Source organism: Centropristis striata, chromosome 2 (assembly GCF_030273125.1).
Source record: "Centropristis striata isolate RG_2023a ecotype Rhode Island chromosome 2, C.striata_1.0, whole genome shotgun sequence".
Classification (NCBI taxonomy): Eukaryota; Metazoa; Chordata; class Actinopteri; order Perciformes; family Serranidae; genus Centropristis; species Centropristis striata.
In genome coordinates, this window is record NC_081518.1 from 39,459,871 (window position 1) to 39,484,149 (window position 24,279).

At 39.5% G+C, this 24,279-nt stretch overlaps 1 protein-coding gene across 5 annotated transcripts in view; it reads right to left on the reverse strand.

The window, feature by feature from the left end:
• Positions 1-24,279, reverse strand: part of ntrk3b (neurotrophic tyrosine kinase, receptor, type 3b) — a 215,610-nt gene that overhangs the window by 84,055 nt on the left and 107,276 nt on the right. For 2 of the 5 annotated variants that reach the window (XM_059350869.1, XM_059350866.1), the window contains exons 7-11: positions 23,202-23,343; positions 10,683-10,982; positions 10,035-10,049; positions 4,593-4,648; positions 2,982-3,084 (exon numbers count right to left, since the gene is read on the reverse strand). In XM_059350869.1, the coding sequence (XP_059206852.1) occupies positions 2,982-3,084; positions 4,593-4,648; positions 10,035-10,049; positions 10,683-10,982; positions 23,202-23,343 (616 nt within the window). The remainder of the gene's footprint in view (positions 1-2,981; positions 3,085-4,592; positions 4,649-10,034; positions 10,050-10,682; positions 10,983-23,201; positions 23,344-24,279) is intronic. The other 3 variants (XM_059350870.1, XM_059350868.1, XM_059350867.1) reach the window with 2 other exon arrangements.

The following is a 24,279-nucleotide window of genomic DNA, read 5'->3' on the forward strand; positions in this document are numbered from 1 at the left end:
CCTAAGCCGCCAGACTTTATTGAGATATAAAAATTACACATGCAGCCACCAGGAAAACCACTGAAACTGGTTTCCACTCATAGTGCTAAAAGACAGATCACATTCACTGTGTCATCACAGGGGATATCATAACAGCCATGGACCCAGCAAGGTCTCAGCTGGGACCAGTCATGGCTCAGCCTGGGCCTTGTTAGGGAGGAACAGGAAATTGGAGGTGTAGATCAGTGGAAAAACACACCATGCTGCAGTACATGCTCCACATAACAGTGACCTTGACGTAAAAACGGGGAAAAAAATTATCAACAGCGGTAATGACTCAACTGGGCAGATGGCTCAACCTTCAATATACTTTGTTTCCGGCACTATCACAGTAATCCATAAACTCAGTTGTTACCTTGAACAAGGCAACTGAGCTCAGAAGAGAAAACCTGAGCAGAGAAAAAATGATAAAAAATGCTTTTCAGTCTCTTGACAGAAACTGTTGAAGTGTCCTTGATCATAGCGGCCAAAGTTAACATATTGTAAGAAACAGCGAGTGTGCTGGAGAACCACATGACGCTCACGGAGATAGCTATGCATTGCAATTTTTACAAAGACGCCCTATGGTTTCAAAAGAACTTTGGACCTTGCCATCAAGGAGATAAATAGACTCTTCATGGGTTCTGCTCGGAAAGTACTGAAACTGCACTTGAAGCACCATTTTGTAAAAGAGTTGAATTGCAGTAACTCTGGGTGTTCTGAGTATTAAAACATGGTTAGCTCTCAAGGCTGCCAGCAGTATAAAGCACTGCCTTCTTTTCTTTGAGAGCAACAGCAACAGCTGGAACACCGCTTCCTGTTCGATTGAGTTTTATTTGGTTTACATGGTTGTGGTTGCATATTTGAAATATCAAACGACTGTGTTAAGTGCGTTGTTATTTCTTGTATAAAGGAGGCATTGCAGTGAAACTGTCTAGACTGGACCTTGGAATCTAAACATTTTTGATCACAACCGAAGGATTTAAAAAAAAAAAAAACATTTAATAGCATAAAAAATGACAATAAAACATATTTTTAAAGCTCAAGCACTGATTATTTTTCATATATATATATATATATATATATATACAACAGCTAACATCACACTTAACTTACAGCTAAACTAAAAAATATGATTTATACAAATCTATTTGCAAAGAAAATACAATATAAATAAGCAATATTGACAGTTTTATGCTATAAGTTCTAAATCAGCTCAAGCATCATTTTCTGTATTATATGTTGTGTTAAAAAATGTTTTAATTTTGTGCATATCTGACAGCTTATACACAGACACCGATAGATACAGATATATGCTTTTGATTGGTCAATATCAGGCATTAATATGGGTTAAGCAATACACCAATACGGGTCCATTTTATACAACCCCCACGTTTATTTATATATACTGCAGACACAACTTTAACAGTTTTCAATGAATGACTCAGATGCTTTAAATAAAAAGGAATAAGAAAGTTACTGCACATCATTAGCAAGCAGCTGTGGCACCAATTAAACTGAACCTTTTAGACTGTATACCAACACAAATGGTCAAACTGCCTCTGAGCAGTGAGGTTTATAGCACACTGTATTTAATTCACGTAGTGTCACATGTATTACCTTTTATTTCCTTTCGAGATCTGAGAGTTCTGATTTCTGTGTGTCGAACCAGTTTGTTAGCACAGCTTAAATTCATACAACTTGCCATGACATTACAAACACGTCTGTAAAGCCTCATTAACTATAAGACTCATCCTTGATTAGAGTCAGCTTTAGGCCAATGCAATAATTGCCACCCCCTAAATAATTACAGCGGAGGGCTCTTTACCGAGGTATGTAACGAACTCTAATCCGGTAAAGTAGCTAATTAAGAGGTGGCAGCGGCTAATGCTACTTTAGACCATGCTTATGGTATAAAATGAGGAACATGCATGGTGGTAAGGTGTCTAATAATATGCCCATGAGGTGAAGGGTCAAAGAGACGTGTTATTAAAACATAGTGTGATTAAAGTGGGAAAAAAGACAATGCTTGAGAAACGAGCAGGGTGAATTCAAACCAGCTGGGAGAAGAAATATATATATATGAGGAAGGATCAGAAGCTAGAATCCATTGTCGTAAAGGGACTCAGGGAAGTGTGTTTTGTGAGTGATGCACAAACTCACCCCCCTGCAAACCACCAAACACGAGCCAATGCCGCTACTCAGCCTGCCAACTGATAAGAGCTGTAGTTGGGTGGGCAAACACTTGAACCTGAAACCACAGGACCTGAGCCGCTACGGTCGTCTCTTCTCTGCTTTGCTCTCTGTTCCTAGATCAGCGCTAAGACTGCTTTTTGCCTCTTCCACAACGCCAACGCCAGAGAGACAAGCAAAACCTGGAGCTGACACAAAATGAAAGCTCAGCATGCACAAAAGCCCTGTTAATCCTATTGAATTTCTCAGCATGATCGACAGCGCCGAGTCCACTAATTAATTCAGGATCCCTTCTGCGATCGCTCTACATAGCAGACACGGTGAAAGTGTGAGGTGTATGTACAGTGCATAGACCTCGTTTGCATGCATGCCGTCCTTTCATATTGATCTAGCTGTCTATATCTGTGTGCATGTATATGGGTGGTTACAAATGTATGGCCTTTATCAGGGCTCAACTGCACACAGCAACACAAAACTCCAGCATTCAAGACCATTAATAGTCTCTTTCAAAGGGGAAAAAACCTTTATCTTTTTCCAACAACTTCTCTTGGGGATATACGCAAAGTGCAGTTGTGGGTCTGTAAACATGCAGTAAAAAGTAGGACTTCTACAGTAGCTGCATGTGTACATTTTCTGATGAACAAAGGTTTTGAAGAGAAGATTAGCTGGGGGAATAGATTCTGCACAATGATGCAACTGGCAGAAAGGAGAAAAACAAAGCTAACTGTCTGCCTGCCTATCTGCCTGTCTACCTATTTGTGTAGACTTACCTTTCATACCGAATTTGGAGCGCCGGCCGTATTTGTTGATGAGAACAAAAAGGACGAGGAGGAGGACGCAAGCGAAGCCCGCCAAACCCACAGCGATGGAAACCTGAGAGAAATGAAATGCTGTGTCAGACTGTGTTCACATCATAATCCTCTCCAGATTTCTGATCATCTTAAATACTGCAAATCACAGTTTAATCCACTAGATTGTGACTGCTGCAGCAGTCTGGAGGGAAGTTCAACGCCTGTCTGAGCTGCGACGGATTCCAGTTGACAGAACGTAATTTAAATGTGATCCTCATCTACAGCCAGACTTTCAGTGCAGTGTGTGTGGAAGAAATGCAGTAAAGCTACTTTATCACCATTCCTATTACAACCAGTTATTTTGATCAAATCAGTCAAATGAATTAACTGTGTTCAATAATCCAATCCAAGCTGTTTGGGTTTGAACTGTTAATGAATTGTTTTACCAAAAATACCAGAGCAAAAGTACAAGAAATTAATTTAACGTTTCTGATGAAAGCTGCAATTGTTAGCATGCCAGGCTAACTAGCAGCCAGTAGTAAATAGCCTTCATCACCGTTATTACTCACGCCTGTGCTTTTCCTGCTCTGATGTGTCAAAATGTCTTCCAGCTCTGCATCTTTAGGGAAATTAGTGACTTTTTTAATTTTTCAATCATTTTGACTGTGTTCATGCATATAACATTAATTTCAAAGGGTTTTTTTTATTTTATTTTTTATAAGTTCAGCCTTAGTTCCTGTAATTAATCTGTCTAGCAATATACAGGCACAGACACTAAGACCCTAAAGACCAAAATGTCCATTGAAACCCATTAAAAACCCATTTTTTATTCTATGGCCATCACAGCATAGAATCATTCTATTATATCAAGCTTTAAATCTTGAGCCCCTAGCCTCAAAATTGTAGTTTTTACTATTTTCCATCAGATTGAGCCATTTTCCAATGTTTTCCCAATGGTTTCCACTGGTGTTACTGCTGCTCTGTTATGGAACACTGCATGGTTTGATGCAAGGCATCATCAAGGCAGCATTTTTAAAATGTTTTTTTCCACATATAAACCAACTGGCTTTTGTGAAAACGAGTAAATATTAGGTAGTTATGAGCCGGACTGAAGTTTGTTAAAAGATTTAAAGTTGAAAATAGTATATAATATATAATATTACTGCAGTTATTTAGTCCTATTTCCTGTAAGGTAACAAGGGAGTTTTTTTAAAGAGATGCACAAGGGTTGGAAAAGCCCATTAACCAGAGTAGCGTGGCATCTTTTTCCATCTCACCAGCATTGTATTGGGAAACAGTACCGAATCCCCCATATATTACAAATAATTTCAGCAGCACACACCACAGGATAGTGCAGTGTTACCATCATCAACATCATTAATGTCCAAACATGCAACTTTGAAATATGACTGCATTGTTTGGTGGATCGCTCTCTTTGTGCCTCAGCGCTGCATGTCAACACACAGTGCAAACCCCTACAAGGGTCCTTTGACAAATAAAAAGTGTTGAAACACACAGCAGTTCTCTGTTGAGTCCAGGGGCAACATCTTTAGCAGCTGTTTCATCAACATCATTAGGGAGAAAACTCACCCCAAACGTGTCTTCATCTGGTTGGCCTGATTCACCATCTGATGGCGTGTAAGGAACTGCAACACAAAAACACAAACCAGGCATCAGTGGCTTAGAATAAACCTTTAATGGCTGTGGATTACTCCCACACTTATTTACAGTCAATTTATAGTAAACTGAGTTTCACACTTTTGTATGATTTCTTATTATTATGTATTCTTGTGCACAGGGGATGCACGAGAATATGCTGTTGTTTTTTCAGTCTACCACAGTATGCTTTAACTCACTGCATGAACCTGTTTATGCAGCCATTATCACATTAAATAAGTGTAAGTAACATTTACACGGGTTAATGCACAGTCTAACAGGCTACAATAAGATGACCTGATGTGCTCTCTAGTGTATATAATTGAGAGAATATTTTTTTGTTTCTCCACAAAGCCAGATGGTTTTATAAATGCTTTGTGAAGAGCTCATTGCTAGCTGAAAATTGTCTTTTGTGCTCTACTCATCCGTGTGTCCCTTTCATATAAATTCTATAAAAATAACAGCACTTGCCCCTCATGTTTGGAACAATGAGTATTGAATAAATGTTACATCTCTCGCCTTGGTCTGAAACTCTCCTCCCTCTAGGAAGCAGATTGACATAAACAGGTAGAACCTTGACACTGTTTGGCGCCATAAAAGCTTGAGAGAATGTGAGAAATGTTGGTGAACAATGCATTTTTTTGTGCAAAGGCTGATAAAAGGCTTTCATTTAAAATCATGCACAGCCTTAAATGTGCACCTAAATTCTGACACCTGTTACAAAACCTGGAATTTGCTATCCACAGTTTTAGCCAGATCCCAGCCTCAGATCATAGGATAAAAAGCATGCTCGTGCTGGTACAAAACACAAAAACACAGAATAATAAAACAAGCTGCTTGAGATTTCTACACAATTAAAATGCAGAGAAGAAAACTGAAAGGAAGGTCATACAGCCAAGAGCACCAAATGTTAAATCAAATCAAACTAAAGGTGCCCAGAACACGACACTCAGAACATTAACAGTACAACAAACATTTTCTACATAAAGATATAATGGGAATAATGGCGTCCTCTCCCTGTGTGTGTGTGTGCGTGTGTGTGTGTGTGTTTAAATCTGAGCTTCCATGATACTTATTTTGGCAGCATGGCCAGCTGTGTGTGCATCTAAAGGATGTGCATGTGACTACCCAGTGTGTTAAACCCATAAGAACCCACGGTGACATGGGTGTCACAAACATTTTAAATGTTCTAGTAATATTCATGTATGTTTTCTCAAGTACATAAGTGTGTTTTTTAGTGTTCTACAGCTACAGTAGCTTGTTGAGAAGCCGTCCAATAAGGCAGTGTTATTTATATTTATTTATTCTCGATTTATTATTATTTTTGTTACTTAAAAACAAATCTGAAATGGAATTTGTTGTCTAACAGCACTATTAAAGTCACAACTTTGATATATGTGGTGGAGATGCAAAGAAAAAGGCAAATTTGTGTTTCTGTAAGCAGAAAAGGTGTCTAGTTTATTCATTTAAAAATAAGATATATCATAAGGTCCACTTGGTCTATGGTATATCCCCCATAATTTTCCTTTTTAAGGATTACTGGCTCTGGGTTCTTATGGGTTAAAAAAGGGTTGTTCATAAGCTTCCTTATGTGATGAGTTGCCATGTAGAGACAATCCCTGCTCAGACGCTGAACCTTAAACTTGCTCTGCTGCTGTGTAAAGATCCTTTAAACTGGCTGAAAAATGCAATACACTAGCTCGAACTTTATGTCTTTATAATAAAAAAACTGGATCCTACTGAACTCAGGACAGGAAGAATGACTCCACAGTCTACAGTAGTCATATTAGTGTCTCAAAAATATCCTGAAATCAATTTTTCAATCGCACAGGAGTGGGCAGTGTGTTGCTATGGGTGGGAGCAGCTAATTTCAGTTCATGGGCCAAATGCATTCCTATTTCATATCGAGTGGGTCGATTGGATAAAAACATATGTATAAAAACATAATTGTGACATCCTAATTAAATAACATTTTACAAAACAGATGATGAAAAGGGATTTCTTAAGAAAAATAAGTACAATTTCAACAATACAGTCATGGAAAAAAAGTATTAGACCACCCATTGTTTTCTTCAATTTCTTGTTCATTTTAATGCCTGGTACAACTAAAGGTACATTTGTTTGGACAAATATAATAATAAAAAAATAGTTCATAAGAATTTAATTTAAGAGCTGATATCTAGACATTTTCCATGGTTTTCTTGATAATGATTTTGATTATTATCAAGAAAACAATGGAAAATGGCTAGATATCAGCTCTTAAATTAAACTCTTTTGAGCTATTTTTGTTGTTATCATTATATTTGTCCAAAAACAATGACCTTTAGTTGTACCAGGCATTAAAACGAACAAGAAATTGAAGAAAACAATGGTCTAATCATTTTTTCCATGACTGTATATGTCTTCGTTTGACTCACTGTCTTTACAATAACAAAAATGTTTAGTCACATGTTTTTAGGAACTGAGCAGCAATAGTATTAGTATTATAGCATTTGATTTCTTAATGATTCAAACAACTTGTTAAGATTTTGCTAGCTACCATGAACCAGAAGGGTGGAGTCAACTAATGAAGCTGAAAAGAAGATTAAAGCAGCTCATGAACTGCTCACCGGCTGCGCTGTCTGAGCTAGTGTCTGTACCTACAGAAATCGGTTCAGAAAGCAAGGAAAATAACAGTACAGCTCGAATTATTGACCAAATGCACAGATAAATTAGATTCACTATCTTTTCTGTATCTGACTATAAGTATTTCCTATTATTCTGCAAACACGTAATTCACCAAAGAACATGTGTTAAATTCTAATTTTAATTCTTTCCAGGTATTCACCCCTCTTCTCATCAGACAAGTGAATGAGATTTAACTCAGGGAGACACACCTGACGGAGAACTGTGCTCTACTGAGTGCAATTTCCTAGTTGATGTTAAAATGTGACATGTCACACCTCTACAAATGTGACTTTTGGCAAACAGCAGAGGTCTGCGGAGTGTAAGGAGGAGAAGACAGAGACAGAGCCATGAAACGAAATGAACTGGTGTCAGGGAAACTCCAGTCTGAGGCCTCCAGCCAGGACATCAGAGAGTAATTGTGGGCAAATTAATGGCCACATGGTAGACTGGCTGCCACTGGCTCAGACACACACAGCACACTAAAGTGCATCGCTCTGTGTGTGAGTGTGCGTGCCCTAACTACCATCTCTCTGTCCCTCCTTTCCAGCCTTCATCCCTCTCTCCTCTCCTCCCTTTGCCCTCCTCTCTCCTCAGCAGCATTAGTATCAGACAGCCTGTCAGTCTCCCTGTTACAGCTGAACTCCCTCACACACCGCCGCTATAATGTTTCACACTCTCGTCACCTAAACACCTCTCCCTCACCTGCCTCACTCCCAGAAGCTGTGTGAGCATGCATGTGTGTGTGTGTGTGTTGCAACATGAAGTCGTTGCCACACAGTCAGCGTCCATCCGTTTCCCCGGCCGTGCTGCAGCTTTATAATCCACAGCTGATTAGAAAGAATGGCCTCATATGTAGATGGAAAAGACTCTGATGAAGGTCAGAGATCAGACCAGCCCACTTAGTTTAAGCCGTCAACAGTGAGGCTGCCACAACAGCCTGAGGCCAAACCACACATCACACACAGGAGATTTACGATGCAGTGTGAGAGCCGGCCAAAGCATCGTTCCAGCAATATGACTGCACTTACTGCTTCACAAACATTCACACATTACCAGCTAACGGGGTGGGAAACTAGCTTGTTTACACTGTGGCTGGTTAGTTAGGAGCTAGAGAGGAGGCGTTATGCATGCTGAGTTGCTGATCGTTAAAGAGAATTGAGAGAATTAAAGATTATGTTGATGCTGGGGTCATGGGGCTGTAGTGAGAGCGATACCACAGCATACAGTGGTTACTCAGCATTACTCACAGAGCCATGGAGCATTTTATGCTACATTATTTAGTGAGGTCAAAGTGGTGAAAGTATTCCCAATATAAAGTAGACTGAACATACATTTTACTGCTGCTCCAAATCTCCAGCAGTACATTGCTTTGCTTCAATGTCAATACGCCTCTAATCTGGGGACATGTCGACTCCAATCTACTGTAGGTAATACACTTCAAAACAACCCAACTATAACTTAGAAAACTTAGTAGGAGAAAGTTCAACCAACTCATAAAGATACGGTTAACTTAACTCCATGGAGTCTTGGGCTATTTTGTCCATTTTTGAATCCTTTTCATCCTGCCTGTATACACCACTTAAAAATGTTTATGTCTTGTGTGTTTAGCGTAACAATTTTGGTCATTTTGTGAATTTTGTAGTCATTTTGTATCTTTTGGTCTTTTTTTTGGTCATCTTGTGTCTTTTTTTAGTCATTTAGTGTCTTTCTTTTGGTCATTTTGTGTATTTTTTAGTCCTTTAGTGTCTTTTTTTGTCATTTTGTGTCTTTTGGTCTTTTTTTGGTCATCTAGTGTCTTTTTTTAGTCATTTAGTGTCTTTTTTTGTCATTTTGTGTCTTTTGGTCTTTTCTTTGTCATCTTGTGTCTTTTTTTCGTAATTTAGTGTCTTTTTTTTGTCATTTTGTATCTTTTGGTCTTATTTTGGTCATTTTGTGTCTTTTTTAGTCCTGTAGTCCAACATAAAATGTGATTTTGAATCTTTTTTTTTAACTTTCAAAACACTACCATGCTCAATAAAGAATTTTAAATGTTTCAAATGTGAACAAAGGTTGCAAATATAACATATAAGAGGGTTACATCCAGTTCTATCATTTTATACAAATTATATTTGACCTTGTCTCCAGTTTTACTTGGTATATCATCATCAAACCTAGGAAGCCACTTAGCGGCAGCCGGCCCGCTTTACAGACCTCAAACAACCTGACATCTGAGGTTTCCAGTTTAAATCTCTTCACTGTTTGGGGTGATCCAAGCAGGGAAGGTGAATGACAAAGCTGAGATTCCCTTGAAGGCATATGCATAAACATAGCTTTTCAGTATAAATGTTGCTGCTTCTCCAAACTGGCTATGGATAAAGACTGTATATGTAACAACATCGACATCCAGAAACTATGTCAGGTCACGTGGGAAAATGTTTTCAGACAAGCTCTGAAAACTAGCATTTGGACTCTAGAAAAGACATCCATGGGGATGCTTGGATTTGAATACACTGCTGAGAAGCAACAGAAAGTGAGCAGCAAAGCTTAAGAGCTTAACATGAGCCGCAAAACAAAGTGCACAATTTTCTCCATGGTTACTATCTTAAAAGGTATAGGTTGACAACAAGTGATGAGTTTTTGTGTGTGTGCATAAAGACGCCAGATAAGCAAGTAGAAAAAACAAAACAAAAGCAAAAGATATAATAGCAGTGTTAAATTACAAACACTTACCTAGTCCCATTAAGTCTGCAAAAGAGAAGACAGAGAAAGTCACACTATGTCAATAAATTGACACAAGGTATTAACCTTGGCATATTGACCATGGGGAGAAATTTGCCAGTCTTTGTGGGTTTATTCCCCCTCTCTGTGAACTCAGGATGAACTGCGAGTGAACAATCTACCTGACTGAACTGTGTATGAACTCTGGCTGCGATCCAGCCAGCAGGGATCAGCTCCACAACCTGCACCATGCGAAGGGAGATTTTAATAAAAACTAAAAGCTCCCAATAGTTATTCCACCTTGGATTGGACCTGTTATTCATACAACAGGTAGTGGAAACAAGAAATTCAACTAGTTGAAGACTTGTTCCAATCGTGAAGCTCATTTCCAAAAAGTGGGCCATGCTAGCTCTTGTGGGAATCTGTGAGATGCTTGGCAGTATTTCATCTTTTCTCCTGTGCCTTTATTCTTATTTAAATCCAGAAGAACGAAGGCAGTAAAAAATGTGTTAATAACCCTTGTATAAATGACATTTTACCTTTGAGAATACCCTCAATTGTGATTATGGGGACATCAGTGCTGCCAGCTGCCAATAGTGCATTACTCATCAACTATGAGAACAGTGAGGAATAGCTACCAAGCTGAAATTATCCACTCACCATCTTCTTCCGGTGGTATGAGAAAGTGACCATACACCGTCTTGGTGACCGTTCCCAAAGGGTTGCTGGCCTCAAGAGTGTAGTTGCCATTGTTGACGTGTGTTGGGTTCTGGAAGGTCAGACAGCCCTCCAGATAGTCCTGGTAGAAGTCCATCTCAGTTCGGATGTAATCATTCTGGAGAATCTCCTTTTGCTTGTAGAACCAGCGCAGCTTGGGATGGGGGTAACCCCGGACCGTAAACTCAATGCAGGTGTCGTGGCGTTGCTCGGGCTCAGCCAGTCTCAGGATGACTGGAGGAACTGCCGTGTAGAAGGAAAGAAACCATGTCATTTACATGACAGATTACCATTTTAGACATTCCGACACTCCATCCATAGCATGAGGGAAAAAGCAGAATGAGTGGTTTGCTGGTCACCAAAACGTTCTAATTTCCCTGTTGAACCTCATCGGTTTGTCTGATCCTTTGTTATAACAAGAACTTGAAGTATTACAGAGACCTTTATGTGTTTAGAAAGTTCTGCAGCCCTTTGGGTTGATAAAAACCTGTCCTTATTCTTTGAAGAACCTCAAAAAAATGCTGCAGCAGACTAAACACAAAGCTGTTTTGATTTGTTCTGGGAAGCTTGACATTTAGGAGGCAAGTTTCTTTCCTGGGAGTGGCAACAAGCTTTTTACTGTGTGTTTTATATTGCAGAAAACATGGGACAGTAAGGAAAACAAACAGATACAGGGACTTCTCTTGCTTTAAATAGACAGAGGAATCTCCTCTGCATAAACAAGCACATAGCCTCTCATGACATGCAGCAACACACCTCTAAATCCACAACACCGCCAAGCTGAGAGGCAATTTATCACTTTAATACCATCAGATACATTTCATAAACAATTCATCCACTGATTTGTCTTTGCGATGAGTCAGTCTTGCAGCTACATCATCAAAAGGAAATATTTGGCAGATGGTATTACCTGGCAGCCTCTCTCTGTGTCTGTTCTATATACCAGCCGCCCCACCACCAAACCTTCCCACCCACCACCACCGCTCACACCGCATGTGTGAGCATTCCAATTTACATTTGCTAGATCATGGTTGCATGTGTGTGTTTATGCTGACATTCAGCCAACCCTCCGCTGCCCCAATGATCCAACACCTGCAGTTTCATGCAATGTGCTAGATAGTATGTTTTTGATTATAATATAAATCAAGAGACATGATTTTTTCTGTCATTTATTAATTAGAAATACCAAATATTTGATGATTACAAGCACCAAATGGGGAATTTGAATGACTGGATTAACCTGCTTTGAGGCCACAGGGAGAATGTTTGTTGTTGGGCGCATATTGAACACCAAAGATCCTTCTGATTCTGATTCTGATTGAATTTGTCTATTACAGGGTGGACACATTTTGCAGTTTACTTGTGTTTGCTGCAGAAAATTTAAACAATTAGCAGCTTCACTGACATTCATTTCTAAAAGCCTGAGGCCCATTTAATACAATGAATTTAAAGGTTCAACTTGTGTATTTTGGAGAATTCTCAAAGACACTTAACAGTGATAATGACCCACCTTTGAGCCTTTATGTAAAGTGTATGTACCCTTAAGTCCCTGAAGCAAACAGATCTATTGTCTGCCCACACAACTAAACAGTGATACTGGTTGGGCCAAAGTTTTCTGTGAATTTTATTACAGCCGACTTAATTAGGGGGAAACATGCTAATACCAGCATGGAAACAAGCTAATGATGACAATGTAAACATGCCTTTGTTTAACAGAGATATTTCGGTCTAGACCAAAGAAGTGGATTGAGCAACACTGCCATTCTGCTGTGCGACAGAGGGCCACCATGATGTCTTAATGTCTGACACTCTACTGCTGCAGTGCTAATCAAATTCACAAATACTGAAATATAACTTATGGATACCTATTGAACTTGGAGCTTGTGGGAAGTTTCCTCCTTGGCCCATTTCGATCCTGGGCGGTGCATCAGTTCCAGTGGCTCTTCAGAACAGATTAAAGCTCTTTTCCAATGTGGTCAGTCAACTAAGTCTGTTCTAGCATCACCCCACCCTAACTGTAAAGCCTGAACTTAGGTTGTATGTATATTAAAATACAGTGATAGACTGATTGATTGATGTATAAAGATAAACTGATAACATTTATATGTACCTGTCAGTTAAAGTTCTGTTATTATAACTGCTGTTGAATGTGTACCAATGGTTGCTCATGTTTTCAAGTCAAATATTCCTCCAGTCAAAAGATGAATAAATTACTTTTTAGTGTTTGAAAGCTGTCATTTCATAAATTGCTTTGGTGATATTGTTCCTGCTAGACAATAGTGACAATAAAGTCATTCAATTGCTGTAAAGGCTAAAGCAAGTGTATGTGTGAACATGCTGGTGTGGGGGCGTGTGCTGAGCTGTGATTGTGAGTGCAGGAAGAATGAAAGGAAAAAAAGAGATGAGAGAGAAGAAAGAGAGGAGGCATGAAGATGGGCATGGAGTGAGGGTGGTATATAGCTGTGCAGCCTAAATACAGAGAGAGAAAGAAAAATGGAGAGGAAATTCTTTTTTTTCCCGCTTGTTGATGGACAGTTAGGGACCGATCCATTTTCCCCACAGCATGCCTGTCACCCCAGCCTCAGTCAATACAATACAAGTCATTATGGCGTTCCATACTGGTCCCTAACAACATGGAGTCCTCGTGGAGCTCATATAGATGACAAGCTTTGATAACTACATGCCTTTGATCAGTGAGAACATGGAATACAAGGATGGTTGTGCAATGTTATCTCGTGGTTACACTGGTGGCTCACTTCAAATGCCATGTTGCAGCCAGATAGGACATCATGGCTGCTGGTGAGAGGGGAGTGTGATGAGACTGATATTGCCACGTATTCTCTTTGGGACGAACCACATTGTTATTAAGATTTTAAAGGCCCCATATTGTAAAATGTAAACCCAGACTTCTAAGGGATGCTTAAAACTGGCACCCGCTTTGGAGACATTGGCTGCAATGACAGTGCAGAGAGGCCAGATGCAAAAAAACCCAGAAACACTGGCAAATCAGAGCAGACTAGACTGTTTCACAAAGGGGGGCCTTAAGGAGACAGGCACTTAAACAAAGCGTTTCAGACAAAGGGTGCTTACATTCAGACAAAAAGTACAAGAAAAAAAATGTGTTTTTGAACATTAAAGTAGATAAACATGTTCTAGTAGAAACCTTGGGCAATACAGTAGGACTAAAGGAAAACACATGGTAAGTTGTGTGAGTCCACAATGCTGTAGAGCTGCTATTGTTCCAGAGAGAGGCAGAACAATGGGACTGCAGAATTTGCATTGTGGTTAATTACAGTTTCGCTAAAATGGGGAACTCATCTTTGAATGCAGAGAATGTTACTTGGCGGCTGGTAATTTTGCTGTCAATCAGATTACTCCCTAATCAGAGCAGCAGTTTAAGCTATTTTATGACATTTCCAGAGACAATAGGCTGCACAGGGGAGGAAATGTAATTACCATCGGAGCATGTGGTGAAAAATTAATAAGTTAATTTGCAGCACCAGCAGAGAGTGTCAACAGAAAAAAAAATGCCTGGAGACGTACATCCATAGAGTGTCCGTGTGGAGGAAGCCCTGAAGACTAGATGTTGCAAAGTCAATCTGTCATTCGAGCATAGTCCTTAGCAGCTCTGCTTCAGTAGGGAATGTTTGAATTGGTGACAAATCTCCCCTGTCCTGTAGTGTGATGCATTGCAAACAGCAGCAATTGTGCTCTACAACAGCAAGCTTGCTACAAAGGGAAAAATGTCAGGCACCTTGATAAATATTGGCTTTGAATACAGTCCGTCCCAAATCTGCCCAAGGCCAATCCACAGGGTAAACTTATGTAAGAGCTGACGTATATAGTGTAATTCATGGTCTGGGTATCAGAGAAACATTCTCATGGTTACCAAATCATTGCTTTATCATTGCTGAGGGTATTTTTTTCCTTTTCCCTTTCCGCTCAGATCAAGGCTGAGCTTTCATGTGGGCTGGAGGGTATATTCTTGCTAATTGGCTACATCAATTTCACTTGGTTTGTAACTGTGCAACACCTCATTGCATTCTAAATGTACCTGCATAATTTGGCTGTTCTGCTTGATAAAGGAGATTTTTTTCCCTGTTGTAAATTATTCTCTTAGACTGTCAGTGTCAGTAATACAAGATATATTTCAGGCTTCAACATAAGGCCATCAAAGCTGCAATGAAAGGCATCTTATGCAAAAGGAAACCAGTGTTCTTACCTCCAAGCGTTCATACTGTACTAGCTATTCTAAATAAGTATTTTTTCTTGACTGACAGAATTGCTTTGTGCGGTCTGTCCAGTTAAACTAAAACTCTGTGGCAACCATTCCTGTAAAGATGTACATGCTACAGAAATATAAAAGAGAACCAAACAACATCAACTAATAATATCTCCATATTACCAACTCCATACACAATTTATATCATAATCCTGATCTATCATAATGCAGCAATTTCTTATTGATTTAAGATAATTAAGGTGATTTAACAAGACTGAGACAGCACAGTCAATATGTTCCCCGCCTTCCATTCATTGAGCATGAGCAGTATATTAAAACAGCTACAAATCTGCACAGACAGCCCTGTCGTCTAAATAATGTGTTTATATAGCAATTTGCTTTGCTTTGACTCCCTGAATATATTTCACCTCTTTTTTTCAGAGGGGTTGGGTTGGGCAACAGGGGATGTTCAGGGGGAGATAGCAGGTCAACAGTAGATGCCACATAGAAGTGATGCACATCATCTGAAAGCTGGGAACCTGAAGATTAATTTGAGTCACATTGATGCAACTCAGCGCTGTGTGCAAAGTTGTTAAAGTCATAATACCCAGGGGGCAAAGTAAAAAAACCGACACGGAATGTTGTAAAAGGTTTCACACCAGAAATGATATCTAGGACCTTCAAGGATCACAACCTGGGTGGACAACCCGGTCAACTAGCTACTGGAAAGCTACAGGGGGCCAAAATCCCCCTTTTGGGGACATTTTCCTGGCGAAATTTTGTAAATGCAAATATTTAGGTACTACAAAGGCATAAATAGTCCTACAACTTTAAAATTTGGCAGAGAGTATCCTGACACATAGGGGAAAGCAGGAAAAAAAGATGCTGGGGTTTACTGCAACTCTAGTTTAAGATATCACCCTCAACATGCCAAAAAAGACAAAAAAAAATACTGTTCGCCTGACAAATGCTCATGAAAATTCATATTTTTCAACACTTTATGTTGAGTATCTATACCTAACATATATATAGAAAACTTCCCTAATTCATAAGCTTCCATTTGAGTCCAAGATGGCCTTTCTACTAGCTACTTGAAAGCCATAGGGGGGGTCCAAACAATGCAACCCCTATTGTGAAAAAAGAGTCAATTATGCGGATCAGACTCCATTCTATTTCTGAGTGGTTATTTGGAGATAGATTTGGAGAGATCATTCTATAAAAAACTGAGCCAACCTATCGAAAGAGCACAAAATACACTTTCAGATGATGCCTTGGTTAAGCAGCTTGGTTCCCACTAAAGCTACATGAGGGAACTGTGCATTTTGTGGTCTCCCCAAAATGAACAAGCAGTGCACTTGTGGTCTTCTGGATTGCTTGCTGTTCAAAATAGGTAAATATGCTTAAAAAAATTATTTCTTTATAAAATACTGAAGGATTTACATTAATATTATATACAGAAGGACAGTATGTATGTTTGCCACCTATGCTCATTTTAGATTTTTTGATGTTTCAGAAACAGAACTGTTTCAGCTTGCTAGCAAGCTATTAAGCTAGCAGCTAACATTCAGCTAACATTCTGAAAGAAACTGTAAGTCCCTTGTACTGTATTTTTCATTTTATCAATATATATTTTATATATATATATATATATATATATATATATATGTTTATCACTGATTGAGAGTATTCCATGTGATGTACCAACCATTTGTTGCAGTGCTGTATGGGATTGATGCCACACCATGATGTACACGATGAAACATCTATACTGTATTTAGCACAAGTAAAGAATAGAGTGAGTATATTGAGACAGGCTGCACTATATATGCTTCAATATATTTTTATAGAACATTATATTCAGTGGTGGCTAGTGGTGAAATTGATTGGGTGGGTTAACAAATGAATTATAAAGTAAAAGTAACTCTCTCTCTCCCTCTCTCTCTCTCACACACACACGCGCGCGCCGTGATCCACCTCATTCATGTTAGCGCCTGCCATTTTTCTTCTTCTTCTTCTTCTTTTTCTCTCCCATCTTGTCATTGGTCTGAAAACAGCAGTATTGGGCTAAATGAAATCAGCCCAAATGACAAGTAAATCACGGGGGAGTGAAACGACACCTGTCAATAAGTTACCGGCCACCAGCCTGCTTCTAATTGGTCAGAACCGATCGGCCTGTGGGCTGAATGAAAGTAGCCCAAATGGAGAGGGCGGGACATGGACGGGCCTGTCAATCATTTACACCCGGAAAATAAATTAGAGCACCCATTTAGAGATATCCATGTTTTCCTTTTAACTATTTGGTGCTTTTGCCACTTTAGATTTGACTAAAACTACATTACATTACATTACATTACATGTCATTTAGCAGACGCTTTTGTCCAAAGCGACTTACAATAAGTGCATTCAACCTGATGGTACTAGACATAGACCACAGGAATCAAGTAAGTACATAACTTTAAGAGCTAACTGTCATTGCTACAGGATACCAAAGAGGTTGGCTCCTTTCCTCGCAGCCACTGCTTATTGCAAATTATACACCTCTTCTTGGATTTAAATTTTTCAGTGTTTCGCCTGGTGAACCTGACATCATGGTGTGAGGAGCTGAATCCTGGATCAGCTAAATCTGATGCTTGTGCACTCACATCAGCTGAACGTCTCTTCTCAGCATATTGGTAGCTCCTCTCATTTATGTACCAATTCCGACATTTTGGGTGCCACTTTGGTGCACTGTCTTCCAACCATTTTTCTGACACAGAATCATGGTGCAGTCTTTGGAAGACTTCATCTTGACGCGCATTAATAGCTTTTTTAAACTTGGATTTCGTTATGGGAGTAATAAAGTGTAGGTATGTATCAGACTGTCCTTGACATATGATACACTTTGTGTAGTCAGTGCTTTTGTCTTCACAACCCTTGCCACCAGACCATGTTTCAGCGGCATGGCAATATCTCCCACGTTTCTTTGGCTGGCTTGTCATCTTGCTACAAGAAGGAACATACAAAGAAATTACTCAAATTATATAATTGTAAATTTAAAGTAGTGGATTAAATTGTGAAAAATTACAATATAATCAGTGATGGCTGGTATAAATGGGCTAGCAGGGCTAAGCCTTCCCTATATTATGCAATAAAGATGAGAAAGTTATAGTTGTCTAAATAACATACAAAAGATTGTTGTTTAAAGTTTAGTTTTAGTTTGTCTGAAACACAGGCAGCAGCACGTATCTCTGCATGTCTGGCCGACATCTCCCAGTGGATGTCCTCGCACCACCTCAAACTCAACCTGGGCAAGACTGAGCTACTCTACCTCCCAGGGAAGGGCTCTGACCTCTGACCTCCACATCACTGTCCAGAACACAGTGGTTGTCTCCACAGAAACCGCCCAAAACCTTGGCGTGACTCTTGACAACCAACTGTCCCTCTCCACAAACATCACCGCCACCACCAGATCCTGCAGATTCTTGCTGCATAACATCAGGAGAATCCGTCCGTTTCTCACCCAGAAGGCAGCTCAGGTCCTGGTCCAGGCACTGGTCCAGGCACTGGTCATCTCACGCCTGGACTACTGCAACTCCCTCATGGCAGGTCTGCCTGCCAAAGCCATCCGACCTCTACAACTCATCCAGAATGCAGCTGCTCGATTGGTCTTCAATCTTCCCAAATTTTTCATACACAACACCCCTCCTCCCTCCCTCCACTGGCTACCAGTGGCTGCGCGGATACGCGTCAAGACTCTAGCTCTGGCGTACTCTGCTGCTAACGGTTCAGGTCCTACTTACATCCAGGACCTTGTCAAACTCTACACCCCTGCCCGTCCTCTCCGCTCTGCATCAGCCAAAGAGCTGGCGACTCCCACCTTGCGTGGGTCAACTCGCCTCAAAACCTCCTCCAGACTTTTCTCTGTCTTGGCTCCCAAATGGTGGAACGAGCTCCCCACCGACATCAGGAACTCAGACAGCCTGGACATCTTCCGCCAGGCTGAAGACCTTCCTCTTCCAACAATACCTCGGTTAAGTCATGGTCACCTAACACATATATATATTTAAAAAAAAAAAAAAATTGCTCTTCTTCTTCTTCTTCTTTTCTATTCTTTTCTTCTTTAACATATAGCACTCCTGTAGCAATGACAGTTAGCTCTTAAAGTTATGTACTTACTTGATTCCTGTGGTCTATGTCTAGTACCATCAGGTTGAATGCACTTATTGTAAGTCGCTTTGGACAAAAGCGTCTGCTAAATGACATGTAATGTAATGTAATGTAATGTAATGTAGTTTTAGTCAAATCTAAAGTGGCAAAAGCACCAAATAGTTAAAAGGAAAACATGGATATCTCTAAATGGGTGCTCTAATTTATTTTCCGGGTGTAAATGACTGACAGGCCCGTCCATGTCCCGCCCTCTCCATTTGCTGTCCATTTGGGCTACTTTCATTCAGCCCACAGGCCGATCGGTTCTGACCAATTAGAAGCAGGCTGGTGGCCGGTAACTTATTGACAGGTGTCGTTTCACTCCCCCGTGATTTACTTGTCATTTGGGCTGATTTCATTTAGCCCAATACTGCTGTTTTCAGACCAATGACAAGATGGGAGAGAAAAAGAAGAAGAAGAAGAAGAAAAAATGGCAGGCGCTAACATGAATGAGGTGGATCACGGCGCGCGCGTGTGTGTGTGTGAGAGAGAGAGGGAGAGAGAGAGAGAGTTACTTTTACTTTATAATTTATTTGTTAACCCACCCAATCAATTTCACCACTAGCCACCACTGAATATAATGTTCTATAAAAATATATTGAAGCATATATAGTGCAGCCTGTCTCAATATACTCACTCTATTCTTTACTTGTGCTAAATACAGTATAGATGTTTCATCGTGTACATCATGGTGTGGCATCAATCCCATACAGCACTGCAACAAATGGTTGGTACATCACATGGAATACTCTCAATCAGTGATAAACATATATATATATATATATATATATATATATATATATATATATATATATATATATATAAAATATATATTGATAAAATGAAAAATACAGTACAAGGGACTTACAGTTTCTTTCAGAATGTTAGCTGAATGTTAGCTGCTAGCTTAATAGCTTGCTAGCAAGCTAGCAAGCTGAAACAGTTCTGTTTCTGAAACATCAAAAAATCTAAAATTAGCATAGGTGGCAAACATACATACTGTCCTTCTGTATGTAATATTAATGTAAATCCTTCAGTATTTTATAAAGAAATAATTTTTTAAGCATATTTACCTATTTTGAACAGCAAGCAATCCAGAAGACCACAAGTGCACTGCTTGTTCATTTTGGGGAGACCACAAAATGCACAGTTCCCTCATGTAGCTTTAGTGGGAACCAAGCTGCTTAACCAAGGCATCATCTGAAAGTGTATTTTGTGCTCTTTCGATAGGTTGGCTCAGTTTTTTATAGAATGATCTCTCCAAATCTATCTCCAAATAACCACTCAGAAATAGAATGGAGTCTGATCCGCATAATTGACTCTTTTTTCACAATAGGGGTTGCATTGTTTGGACCCCCCCTATGGCTTTCAAGTAGCTAGTAGAAAGGCCATCTTGGACTCAAATGGAAGCTTATGAATTAGGGAAGTTTTCTATATATATGTTAGGTATAGATACTCAACATAAAGTGTTGAAAAATATGAATTTTCATGAGCATTTGTCAGGCGAACAGTACTTTTTTTTGTCTTTTTTGGCATGTTGAGGGTGATATCTTAAACTAGAGTTGCAGTAAACCCCAGCATCTTTTTTTCCTGCTTTCCCCTATGTGTCAGGATACTCTCTGCCAAATTTTAAAGTTGTAGGACTATTTATGCCTTTGTAGTACCTAAATATTTGCATTTACAAAATTTCGCCAGGAAAATGTCCCCAAAAGGGGGATTTTGGCCCCCTGTAGCTTTCCAGTAGCTAGTTGACCGGGTTGTCCACCCAGGTTGTGATCCTTGAAGGTCCTAGATATCATTTCTGGTGTGAAACCTTTTACAACATTCCGTGTCAGTTTTCCAAAAAATATGGGTTTTGCCCCCTGGGTATAAGTCAGAAATAAAAATGATTCAATTAAAATTGTGAAAGTGTGTAATGGCTTAAAACATTATGGCAGCAGTTTTTCGGTTGATACCATTTGTTACACAAACTATGTGCTCAATTATACAAATTTTTTCCATTTGACGAAAGTGTTTCAAAAAATCCCTACAGAATAACACATTGAGACATTAAGAATGGAAGGAAGACATTTCTGCAATAATTGCATTTTAGCAATTTTTGCAATATAAGATGATGAATGATCTAGGTCTTTGTGATTATACTAGAAGTCACAACGGGTAATTGTATACAGAAAGGTCGAGTCACGACAATGAAATGATTCTTATGGGGACTAACATCATCATTGAGCTGCTATATGCAACTCTATGAGAACAACTCAGTGAGTTTTTTTTTGCTGAAAAAAGCTGCCTCTGGAAACAATATTGATTAAAGTGATAAGACCGAGTGGAAACAAAAAACAAAAACTAATTTGAGCTCTTCCATACATCGTCAGTCAAAATCACAGCCCGCAGATCTACTGTCATTAAACCAGAGCAGCTTGTCTTGGCTTTGACCTATTTGACACAGTAGCTAGTAGTAATTGACTTGCAGTAACTGACTGGAAGAAGACAAACAATGAAGCTGTCAACTGTACAAATGTGAGTCTATCAAACTGTGCTGTCTCGTGGTGTACTGGATTATAAATTGTTCTAGCCAGACGGCCAAACAATGGCAGTCCCCATATGAGTTGATGGTCTCTAATGTGGATAAAGCATTAGCTCAGTGGTCGGCGGAAATTTCAATACAAACAATCACTACACCAGCAGTGTTCATTGATTAGCACCTTCAGCCACAAAGCAGCATAATTACACATTTAAAGCATGAAGGTCATATTCAGAGCACCCATGACGAGTGAACAAATAAGATGTAATACCCAAAAATGACTACTGATGAAGACAATACAAATGTGGAATTGATGATATTTCATTTCGGCTGTGGTTCAGTTGGTAGAGTGGTTGTCTACTGTTCGGATAGTTGGTGGTTCGATCCCTGACCATGGCAGCCTGCATGTCAAAGTATCGTTGAGCAAGATACTGAACCCCAAATTGCTCCCGATGCTGCATTCATCGGTGTGTGAATGAATTCCAAATGGTGGCAGGTGGCACCATTCAGGATAGCCTTGGCCACCTTGTGAGTGGTTGCAAAGCGACTAGAAGTCCATTTACCATTTCAGGATAGATGAAGGTTCTTAGTGAGTATAGATTCAACTTTTTACCTTTGGCTAATCCACACTGACCCTATATTTAATCAAGAGGAAACAACATGACCTAGCATTTTTAGCCATGCTAGTGCCATGGCTGTAGAGGAGGCAATATTGGTCTGCCAATCCACCACTTGAATTAAAACCATAACATCTTTTTCTTGCTCACTACTGGATAGATTGATATAAAATTTGGTGGAGACATTCATTTTATCCTCAAATTGTATTACATTTCATAATCTTGCACCATCAGCAGGTCAAAATTTACATTTTTCCAGTACTTTGGTTTTACTTGCTAAGCTAATGACATTCACATCAGCCTCAGCTGTACTTTGTGTTTACTGCTAATAAGCAAATGTTAGCATGCTTGCTAACACACTTATAAGGTAAACATCATACCGGCTTAACATCAACATTGGAATTGTGAACATCTTAGCACCAAGTTTTAGCATTTAGTGCGTATGCACAGCTTCACAGAGCTGTTAGCATGGCTGTTCAATTACTTATGATCCACTAGAAGTGTGTCACCGTGTATTTCTGCAGAAATCCTGCTCTCTGCTTGTATTTTCTCTTTTCTTCTGCCATTGTTGACCTTGTAGTATTACTCCAGCATATGTTCACACCTTGGTTCAACCTACAGAGTTATGCTAATCAACATTTTAATTAGCATATTAGTAAAAATAAACATTTATTTTCTGTCATTGATGAACTCTGAATCTTAAAGCAATACTCAGTTCAAGTGAATAATGTTTTCTTGTTAAAATGCAAATTTAAGCAACAAGGTACACAAGGTAGAAGCAGGTCATTTGAAATGTGTCTCATTGGCTGTGAGTTCCACTGTGGGCTTAAATGGAGCCTTCACCTCACTCCGTTCCCCTCTGCAGGGTATGGCAGAGGGGTTTCCCTCCAGTTAATTATAGTAGAAATCCAACTCACATTGTACATTGAGCTGGATGGAGGAGTTGGTCATCCCCACCACATTCTCTGCGATGCAGGTCAGCTGGTAATTGTTGTCATCTCGACTGATGTTGAAAAGAGTCAGGTTGATAGAGTGGATGTTCGGCCAGTATACGTTGGACTAGGGAAAGAGAATGAGAGACCCAGACAGAAGAAAATAGACATTTAGGTTTGAAGGATATAAAAATACATATAAACAATCAATATTTTTGGGTTTTAATTATGTACTTCCTAATTAAAATGAATTATTGATCGATTTAATAAAACACAATAAAGAGAAGGAGCACACAGTCCCAGTGGGAATTAATCGCTTCAGTGATCTAGTCTGATTTTATTACTGAAGAGTGCAGCAAGAATGCAAAGTGTGATGTATTGTACATTCTGGCACTAATGTGACTCACTGATTCTCAACTTTTCACCTTTAGATAGCCAAATACAATGCCTGAGCTTCAGTTGGCCAGGTTCCCCAACACCTCACTCATCCTAATAAGCTACAGTATCCGTCTCCCCCTAAAACATCAAGCCTGAGGCTGAGGTGACTTTCATCTGTAAAGTCACCTCAAGCATTAAAGACACAGATGACAAATACAGCCACGCGCCATTTTCAGACACCGCTGTTCTCCTCTTCTTGCTGTTTATCTCTGCAGTTGTTATTGCTGTGACGTCCCTGGGGCCTGGGTTAGCTGGCTCACTGGGGGTTCAACCCAGGACTCGCAGTCTCACTAAACTAGCTTATTTTGCACAGGGGTGGATCATCACAGTAAGTGATGCTGCACAGTGAATCACAGAGCTACAGAGCAGGTTAAGCCAAAGCCCTGTCCTTCACATGTGAATAAGATTGTTGATGAGAAAACAAAAGCCCAAATTTTTTAGTTCTCCTAAAGTGCACTTGGAATGTATCTGAAGATGTTGTCATGGCAACAAGTATAAGAGCCCAAACCTACTAAGGTCAATATTAAATCACAGAAAGATGGATTATGATGATAAGTTTCTCATTTTTAGAATCAGTATAATATGACAAAATTAGGATTTTAGATGGGAATATGCAGGTTACTAA